Raw genomic sequence first — 9,950 nt, 5'->3', positions numbered from 1 at the left:
AGGGTGGCGCTCAGGCTGCCCTAGGGGTGACACCTCCACGCACGCGGGCAAGCCAACGGGTGGCCGGACGCCGCATTGCCGCGCTGCGTGCTGGGCAGCGCTCCTGCCTTTTCTGTGAGTGCGAAAAGTCGCTTAAGAAAGCATGAGGGAACAACAAGCCTGCACAACTTGCCCGCTTTGCAACAGTCAGCGCTCGGGGACCTCCCGCCAATCCAATCAAATGTAGGGCGCCTGTTGCGCCAGCGGACCAATAAGCCGCCACTCCCTGGCTGGTGCACTTTGACGTCGCCAGCCACCACAGGAGGAGCTCTTGCATTCCCCACCGTCAACATGCCCCACAGTTCCTTTGGCATCGTCCAATGCAGTTCCTTTGGCATCGTCCAATGCAGCGACCGCGCCGCGCCCACGTTGGGCGGTCGACAAGCTGCGCAATCCAGCGGTTCGCTGCCGCGCTCCCATGGCGGATGTTGGGCAGCATTTTGTACCAACATAGCAGTATTCTATGGCATGCTGCTATCCCTCTGTTGGCAACCCGCCGCTGATAATCCACCCCTCATCGGCTGCGCCTTTACTCATCCAAACCCTCTGTGCAGCAAGCGGTTCGGGTGGGCTGACTGCCGCGCCGCCGGCGCGGGGCAAAAAAGTTTGCTCGCCCTGTCGCCGCAACGTTTGGCAAATACCGCTCTTCGTGGCAACAGGCGCCCACCTAGCATCAGAGCCCTGTGGCACGTCTTGCTGGGTTCAATATTTTATTTTGTTTTATACATTCTCTTGGTTTGCGACCCATACATGGACCCCTGGACATGTATCATAGGCGAGCAGCCCCAGCACCTGCCACCCATTGGCAGCATCATTACAGCTGACATTGGCGCAGGTGTCGAGACCCCTATCACAGACATATATATTATTAGGGGCGGGAACTTAGCATGCGTGTGACACTTGTCTAACTTGACTATTCACGTTTGTAGGTTTGTGCAGCTAGACCTCTCGTGGGAACACAACCAACTGCTTTTGTAAACGCAAGTGAACCCAAGTGTGATGTGCTCGGCGGCCACTGTGGGCGCCACAGGTTTGCGGCAGCGGTGGCTTCGAAGCAAGTGGCAGTTTTGCGACTGGCGCATGAAAGTGAAAGCTGACGCAGTATGGCGGCCAAGGAGCCTGCACACAGCAATAAGCACACCCTCAACGGAATCACCCCCGGGGTTGCGGGGCAATGCATGCGCAATGCAGTATCCAACAGCCCAGTGTGCACTGCTAACCCGCCTGGGATCGGTGGCCGACACGCGCCGCTCGGGAAGGCTGCGGCAGCGGTCAGCAGGGCCATGGCGGGGAGGGCCAGCCCCTCTCACTGCCCGCCTGCTGCGAGGCGCGCGCGCTCCGCTTTGAAAGCAGCGGTGCGCCGCTGGCGCTCCTCACGTATCTTCCCCTCCATGTCCGTCAGATCCAGCTTTGCCACCCCTTCAGGCGCGGGAGCCCAATCGTCGGTCGTTAGGGTGCGTCCCCACGAGTAACGCTCGTATGTCGCGCGCCGGCCTGAGCTGCAGCTGCTCGCGTTGCTGGGTCGCATGCCGCTTTCGCTGCCGTGGGGGATGCCATCAGCTGGCTGAGCCGGGCCACCACTACTGCTAGGCCTGCCGTGCCCGGCCGCAGCCGCTCCAGTTGCAGGCGCCGCTGCCGACGCAGCTGCAACAGCCGTCGCACCACTCGCAGAGGCCCGTCGCTGCGATTGGCTGCCTAGGCCGCTGTGATGCTGCTGTGGGTTGACGTGGCGCCTCTCACCGCTGCCAAAGCTGCTGCCCCGAAATCTGTCGGACACCAGGCTCATGCGCCGCGCGAGAAGGGACGCAGCGTCCATATCCCCTCCGCCTCCTGGTGCATCCGGCACGCCGCCGTCGCCGACGCCCGTAACTTCGGCGCCGCTGACGCCGTCGCCGTCCTCCCAGCCGCCCTCATCGCTGCTTCTTGGAGAGCGCGTGGTGCCCCGCGTGCTGCCATAGCGGCTGCTGCCGGCTGACGCGCGGGCGCTGAACTGGTAGCTGGGCCGGTGCGTTCCGCCGCCGTCCTCCCACCTGACCTTGAAGCCGCGCTTCGGGTTGTCCTGGAAACCTAGCTGCTGCGCCTCCTCAGTGACTTCACGGGCAGATTCGCCGCCCGTTGCCTGCTCCGTGGCCGTTGAAACCCCTGCGCACTCGCCGCCGCCGCTGTTGCCTGCCGCCTCGATGGCACTATCGTCTTTGTGGGACTGGCCACCGCTCTGTGCCCCTGTGGAGGCGCTGCTGTCCTTCAAAGCTGCGTGCTCTGCACCCTCTGATTGAAATACAGCGGCAGCACTATGCTCGCCACCCCCAGCCTCTGCAGCCTCAACCACACTGCCGCTCCGACCTTCATCTCCGCCGTTTGCGGACGCGCCACGGACCGCCGCCGCCCGGTCAAACTCGACGTCGCCGTGGTCAACAAGATCACACGCCGCGCAGTAGTGGTGCGCCGCCTGGCGGTACAGCTCAGCCACCAGCCGCAGCAGCGGCCCCAAAACGGGCTGGCTCTCGCCGGCCTCGACCACGGCGGCGTCGATGGCGTCAAACCTGTCGCGCAGGCTGTGTGCCGGCACCAGCGCCAGGACACGCGCCTCTGCGCGGCTGCGCAAGAGCGCGGCCGAGCTCGTGACCTGGTCCCTGCTCGAGGGGGGCGGGGGTGAGGACAAGTTCTGTTGCGTCTGTGCAAACCATGCCAAACAGTGCTGTGTGCAGGTCAAAATCACAGTCACATTGATTGATTCTGTCTCTTCTAGCGTGCGGCGCTGGCGACTTGCGCGCATGTGGGTGGCCGTAGAAGATGGTGCTGTCCAGTGCCAACCTGAGGATGTTGCTGCTGTCACTGCTCCGGTCCAGCCGCTTCCGCTGCTGCAGCGCCGTTGCCGGCAGTGTAGCCGGTGGTGGCACTGCAAGTCCTGGATGCGGTTGCATGGCAGGCAGGCACACACGTCCCCTGCCAAGCGGGCTGCATGACAACTCCCCAGCTGCCTCGATGTGCGCATGGCTCTTCTGATCCCCAGCGCAGCCCGTACAGCTAGCGTTGGTTTGGTTGGTGCAGGCGCCTGGTCCTTGTTGCTGCCCTGGCCATGCCCGCAACTGGTACAGCTGCTGCTGCTGCTGCTGCTGCTGCTGCTGCTGCTGCTGCCGCCGCTGCCGACGATAGTTGTGCTCGTGGCGCCCCACTGATGACGTGCGCACCAACCGCTCCTCAATCGCCGCAGGGACGCGGACGGCACCAAAGCCGCCGCCGCCAGCCCCAATCGCCACCGCGCCGAGGGCAGACCTGGACCGCCCTCGCTCGGCGGGTGGGGGTGGCGGCAGCGATGCATCGGAATCTGTCCCCACTGCTGATGTGGACCTCAATTTACAAGCCGCCAGGTTGGCCCTGGCGCCGCCGAAAGAGGAGGAGTGCGCTAGCTGCAGTGCCTGCGGCTGCTGTGGGGAGATGCCCTGCACGAGCGAGGCGAAGCACGCAGGGTTGGTTCATGGGAGCCATGCATGCGAGACCTTATGTAGCCCCATGCTCTTAGACACACTCGCATTTCACCTGCAAATAAGGCGAGAACCGGTCATGTGCTGCATCAGCTGCGTTCACTGCGCCAGCTGCAGAGGTGGCAGTGTCGGCAGCGCACTGCGATGTGCGCGCTGGTGCCTGCAGCGGCGGCAGCGACCTGCGGCCAGGTCTCATGGCTATCAAGTTGTATCACATCAATTCATATATATGCTTCACCCTATCTAGGTATCACGGGCGTGCAGCAGAATGACACGCAAAAACTGCTCGCAGGAACGAAGGCTTGCATGGCTGCCCGGATCAAGAATTCATGTCGGTACGATCACAACATCATATATGTTAGAGCGGTGTTCACAAAGCGCGAAGTTCTGGGCAGCAATTGAAGTGGCCGCGCACTGCTCTCAGGCAGGTTGGTCAATGCTGAGACTCGTTGCAAGGCCGCCTCACATGGCGCTGTTTGCACGATCCACTCACCAGGCCACTGCCTCATTTTGAGTTTGAATGTTGTAATCTGCATTATACATGAGCGATATAGGCACCTGCTGGATGTTACCCAGATGACGGCGCCAAATGTAACTCATCACATGACGCTCCATTACGCTGGTCCACGCCAGCCCCCCACCCACAGCAGAGGAGCAGATATGCACTTGGGTAAGGTTGAGAAAATAGCTTGCGTGCATGCAAGGTCACAGAAGGACATCGACCATACTACTAAATTACAGAGTTGAAAACTTGAATATGCACTGCGAAAACGTAATTTTGTTGTTTTCTTAGTAAAATCGTTCCTGTTGGTGCGATGGCGCACTCGACCGTCATTGCCGACTTGCGTACCCTGCAAACACCCACCATTCCAAGCTGTGTCACATGCAGTGGCCCAGCATCCAGTGCTGATGACAAGAAGCCCACCGTGGGCCTACCTGTGCTGCCCTGAGACCTGTGAAACACTCAGCCGTGAATTTCACACCAAACGTTAGACATGCATCACGGCACTTGAATCATCAGAGCAGCATGCGGGCTGCTGCGTCGATCCCCGCAAACCGCGCCCCTGTCCTGTGCGCTAAGAGATTCTCCTTGCGCTGTGCCCCAGACCTCAGCCATCAACGCCGTTGGAGGCCAGCATATCAGCCCTGCGGCGCTGTGCTGCCCGCTTTGCGACGCCAGTGGATGTCATGTGCCCGATTGCCTGGGGGCGGCAGGATTATGTGTGTGGCAGGAGGGGGAGAGACTCAGGCCTGGATTCTCAAGTGTGGGGAGGAACAGGTGCGTTGCTCAACCCTGGCTTTGAGTAGCAGGAGCATCAGCAGAGGCGGTAGCGGCAGCGGAAGGCAGCAAATGAGGCTGCTGCTACCTGCACAAGCGCCGGACAACCTCCACGCCCCCAAATGGCGTCTAGGCAGCCCACCCCTGCGTGCATGCACAACCCCCGTCACCTCACCCGCCACCTCGACAAGGAGGTTTGCTGGCCCAAGATCAGAAATCTTGTTCGGACACACACACGAACGTGCGCAACCACACACGAACACACAACTCTTGAAACATCGTACTGCTGCTGCGCCACGAAGCCGAGCACGTACATCATGACTGATGTGATGGGTGTCGCAGATGCCGACCCCAGCGACGCTCTCGACCGCAACACCGCGCTCACTACCTTGGCAAAATCACTGATGCAAAGGCCGGCAATATAAGAATTAAACATCTGTTGCAGAGCCTGCCCGTCCTCACCATGGCGGTGATCATGGGGTTGACTCCAGATGCGGTGGGGAAGGCAGAGGCGTCCGCCACGAACAGTCCTGCCACACCCCAGACCTCCCCGCAGCCGTCACATACAGAGTCCCTAGGGACGCGGGTGGGGCGTCGAGGTGTGGGTGCCGCGCATAAAACAGCGTGTTGGGTGGTAGACCCACCAAGCCGCTGTCGGGACAGAGGCGTCACTGTGAACGCACACCTGAGACGCTCCCCTGCATTCTTCTTTGAGTGTTAGCGCCTCGCAGGCAGCGAGCAGCCAGCACTTGTTTGCACAGCTCCCACATCAATTGATGGGCTTTGGGCCTGGGCGGGCGGCAGTGTGGTGCGCTGCCATGGCCTTGCGGGCGCGGGCGGGTGCGTGTGGGGCCGGGCGTCCCGACGGGTGGCACTCACTTGGGTGACGCCCCCATGCGGCAGGAGCCCATCTGGTGGGCCGAGAACAGCGGCATGTCGTAGCGCCGGACCCCGCCAGCGTGCGCCGACCTGCGGAGGGTTTCCGTGTGGTTGAGGGATGGAGGGGGCGAACGCATTTATTGTCTGAGTACCGATTAAAGTGACGCATGCCAGGCGTCGACATTAACAGCGGCTGGTGATGCATCCCCTCAGTGCGCAAGACTGAACTTTGCGCGCCAAGCACAGCCTTACGAGGCTGAATGACTCCAGAAGCCCTGACAATCCTGATTCGATCCTCATTTAGCGACAGCAGGCCGCTGTTGCAGGGCAGGGAGCGCGAGTGGCCGCTACACCACGTGCTGGTTGAGGCCGTCGGCGGCGACCCAGCACAATCGAGCAGCCGCCGCGCCCCACCTGATAAGCTCCTCGAGCCCGCGGCCGCCCTGGTCGGCGGTCGTCACCAAGTGGCCAAACGCGTGCGGCAGGGTGACCTCCTTGGCGCCCGCCGCAATGTAGGCGCGCAGGGCCAGCTCCATCCCCTGCCGCAGCCGTCAAGCATCGGGTGCAGGGGTGCAGGTAGTGTTTTGATCAGGCGCCGCGCGAGTGTTCAACATGGGGTCGCGCAGGGGCTTGTCCCTTCCAGGCCTGCCTGCTCCCCTCCTCCGTCGCGCGCGCTGTCACGCTGTAGGACCAGAACCACGTCGGCACCCGTGACACTCCTTGGACTGCGGCCCCATACACGAGTAGTGCGTACGCTCCCCCGAAAAAAATCACACACACGCTCACAAGCAGCCCGCTACACCTGCACCCTACCTCCAAGATGCTCCGCTGCGTCTCTGGCGCCGGCCAGTAGTGCACCCGCGGCCGCCCGCGCCCGTCGATGGTCACGCGCCCAGACCCCGTATCACGTGCAAACACCACTGTTGTGGCAATGTCTGGGGTTCAGGCAAACAAGGGGGCGAGGAACAAGGGCCGAGGAGCGGCAGTTCGAGGTGAGGTTGGGGTGAAGCAACCTGTCACAGCGGCCCGCGATGTGCGGACTGCGTAACGCACTTTGCAACCGCTGTCGCGCGCGGCAACTGCAAAAAGCGGTCGTGGCCATCGCCATGCTGCGCCAGCTTTTTTCACAATTGCAAGCGATCCCGGGGTCCGTTTTTGCATGCCGTCAGCAGAAACCGCCACCTTGCGCGCAGCCGCGCATTTCCACCTTGCAGGACGGCAAAGCGAAGCCGCCCACCCTGCCTGCGCCCACTCTCCCCTCGCAGTCCCGGGACAAGGTCGCCACCCACTCTGCATGTTTGCGATGTTGCCCTTGTACTTTGTAGGGTGCCAGGGGTAGCACGCAGCCAGCAGCCCGGGGTGCAGCGACGGCACGCTCACCATGGCTGCAGGTTGGGGTGTTGGGGTGTGGGGGGACCGGTGTTGGGAGTGCTGGGGTGCTGGGGTGTTGGGTTGTGGGCAGAGTGGGGGGTGGGCAGCAAGCGCTTTGTTTTGTGAAATTTTGGGTCTGGCCGGTGCCAGCGAGGGGGCCATCAGAGCTCGCAAGAGCGAGGGGCACATGCTGAGACGACTGCGCCGCTTTGATGACGGCAGGGTCGAACGAGGCAGGCGTCGGTGTTGTTGTCAAAAAGTGCCCGTGATGCTCAGAGCCTCGCGGCGTCAGCAGCACGCACCTCCGTACCCGCCCTGCTCCCACTTGGCGGCCGACAGCGAGTAGGTGAGCATCATGACACCCTGGGGGGCGCGTGAGAGCGGGGCAAGGCGGACCGGCGGCTTTTGGGGGGTGCAGGATTTGGTGAACCACCTTCCATGCGCAGGCACTGCCTCCACGTGCCCTGCAAACGAGGCGTGCACCTGCCTGACAAGCCCTGAAGCCCAAACACCCCATCACCACCAACACGGTGGGCCAGCAGCGCGCTCGCTGGAGATGACATTGAATTGAGACGAGGTTGCCCAGATCAGAGCAGATCAGACCAGAACTTTTGATCGAGTTGACCCACCTTGAACATGTCTATGGCCCCGCGCTCCGCCGAGTGTCGCCTCCGCTCCTCCCCGTCAAACAGCCCCAGCACGCCGAACGCGGGGTGGACACGCAGGTGCGCGCCCACGTTGCCGCCGCAGGTGATGCCGCTGCGCAGCAGCAGCGCGGGCTGTCGCGGCGGATGGGCGGGGGCAGTGGCAGGGGCGCAGATGTTGGTGCGGTATCTTTGCTGGCTGGGGCGACGCCCAAGCATGAGTAAGGCGCAACAGCCGCAAGTTTCCAGGGCGCTTCCTGCTGCATTCCGTTGGCGACAAGCCCATCGTACGACCCTAAGCAGAGCAGGTTGCTCATCACAACTCAGATCACACTTCCAGCACCCCAAGAGCTTCCTCCAAACAAAGCAAACCCACCGAATGAATAGACCCAGCGCTCGCCACCACGATCGGCGCCCTGACGACCACCGTAAACCCCGCGCCGCCCTCCGCGCCGCCGGCGACCAGCTCCACCCCGGCCGCCCTGTGGGCCCTGCCGCCGCCACTGCCTTCGCCGCCGCCGCGTGCGCCGCTGCCGGCGCCAATGTTTGGTTCAAGCAGCACCCGGCGCGCGTGGACGCCCGTGATGATGCGTGCGCCGTTCTTCACTGCATCAGCCAGGTATGACACGTCAGTGGACACCTTGTGGCCGGTCTTGCACCCGAGGGAGCAGAAGCCGCTGCACTCGTCCGACAGGCAGTTTCTCGGCAGCTTCCGTGCGTCCGCGCCGAGCTCGACCAGGCCGTCGTAAAGCGCGCCGTTGCTGCCGTTCAGGCGCGTCGTATTAGTCACGCCCAGGCGGGCGGTGACGGCGTCGAGCGAGGCGTCGAACTCAGGGGTCGCGAAGCGCGGCAGGCCGTGGCGCTCGGCCCACTCCTTCCGGACATGATCTGGGGTGCGGAGGGACGCGCACCTGCAAGCACGCAGGTTGTTGGTTATGTAGGCGGTCAGTGTTGGCGCCGTCAAAGATACTTGCGTCAGCCAGCCGGAGGAGGGGCGCCTGGCTGGCGCTTTGGAATGACACAGCCTGTAGTTGGTGATACATTCGCTCCTTCCTCCAGCTGTGCCCTGGTGTACATTCACTCGCCCCTCATCACCTGTCCCAGCCTCGCTCCCCCATCCCACCCTGTACCATAGACCCACCAGTTGACCTTGGTCCCACCACCTGCAGTTTGATGTGGGAAAGAGGTGGCAAAAAAGGAGGCAGGTGATGACGTGGATGCAAGCTCGAGCCATCAAAAATCGTAGCAGGGGGGGGGGTACAAGATCACGTAGGACAGAGGCAGCGAGGTCGTGTGCATGAGAGCTGCCGCAGCTTGCTGCCTCCTGCTCACCCAGCGTGGCGCCCGCCAGGATGCTCATGCCGCCATCCTCAGTCGCCAGGAACGCTGCAGGGCAGGAAGGGCCAGCCCCATGGTGCAGGGTACGGGGGGACGTCGGCGTCTCGTGACAGTCAATGCACTGCATCGGGCGCTGAGCAGTGACGGCCAGCAGGGCACATCCCGATGGCGTGTGTGCAGCGGGCGGGCCCGACGCGCCTTTGTTCCGCAGGGCGCGGGCGCTGCGGCGGTGGCCGCTTGCTTCAGGCCCTTGCGCGGCCGTTGCTCTTGAGCAGCAGCGACGACGCCCAGCAGCGACTGATCGGCAACGGATCCACACAACCCAGCTCACCTCCCCGCTCGAACATGGTGTCGGTGGACTCCCCTTCCAGCCATGTCAGGTCTGCAGGCACCGCCGTTGGGGGGGGGTGGGGGGTGGTGACCTCAAGAGGGGGTGCACCTTCTGTATGGCCACAACCTCAATCCTCTCTGTCAGCGCACGCACGTCCGACCGCATTCAACACAACTCAGCAGGGAACTTGAGACAGCCCCGCGCCCACCTGCCATGCGCTTCCAGCTTCCCTTCTCAACCACCACCACCCTGAGACCAGCCGCCGCCAGCACCGCCGCCGCCACACCACCCCCGGCGCCGCTGCCCACCACGACCGCGTCCGCCTCCAACCACCAGCCGCCGGCCTCTCGCCCCTTCCCTCTGCTCCGTGCTGCTGCTGCCGCCGCCGCGGGAGCGCCGCCGGGGCCGCCCCCGATCTTGAAGCCGCGCCGCTCCAGCAGCGACCGCGAGCCGGCGGCGCCGCCCGCGGCCAGCGCTGCCGGCAGGTCCACCACCGCGCTGGCGAGCACCTCCTCGGCTTGCAGCGCCGCCGCCGCGGGCGCGGGCTCGGGGCGGGGTGCCTGGCCGGCGGGGTAGCGCACCGC

At 63.5% G+C, this 9,950-nt stretch overlaps 1 protein-coding gene across 1 annotated transcript in view; it reads right to left on the bottom strand.

Annotated features, from left to right (window-relative positions):
- Window positions 1-5,678: 5,678 nt before the first annotated feature.
- Window positions 5,679-9,950, bottom strand: part of MNEG_5037 (hypothetical protein) — a gene marked incomplete at both ends in the record, with an annotated part of 5,913 nt that continues 1,641 nt past the window's right edge. Inside the window, 11 exons of the mRNA XM_014046485.1 lie at window positions 5,679-5,772; window positions 6,097-6,221; window positions 6,496-6,617; window positions 6,972-7,067; window positions 7,356-7,416; window positions 7,683-7,832; window positions 8,074-8,608; window positions 8,839-8,860; window positions 9,030-9,083; window positions 9,367-9,417; window positions 9,575-9,926. Of these exons, the coding sequence (XP_013901939.1) occupies window positions 5,679-5,772; window positions 6,097-6,221; window positions 6,496-6,617; window positions 6,972-7,067; window positions 7,356-7,416; window positions 7,683-7,832; window positions 8,074-8,608; window positions 8,839-8,860; window positions 9,030-9,083; window positions 9,367-9,417; window positions 9,575-9,926 (1,662 nt within the window). The remainder of the gene's footprint in view (window positions 5,773-6,096; window positions 6,222-6,495; window positions 6,618-6,971; window positions 7,068-7,355; window positions 7,417-7,682; window positions 7,833-8,073; window positions 8,609-8,838; window positions 8,861-9,029; window positions 9,084-9,366; window positions 9,418-9,574; window positions 9,927-9,950) is intronic.

This window comes from Monoraphidium neglectum, assembly GCF_000611645.1.
Source record: "Monoraphidium neglectum strain SAG 48.87 unplaced genomic scaffold scaffold00731, whole genome shotgun sequence".
Classification (NCBI taxonomy): domain Eukaryota; kingdom Viridiplantae; phylum Chlorophyta; class Chlorophyceae; order Sphaeropleales; family Selenastraceae; genus Monoraphidium; species Monoraphidium neglectum.
Note: the sequence above shows the minus strand (reverse complement) of the source record. Positions and strands in the feature narration are given on the sequence as shown.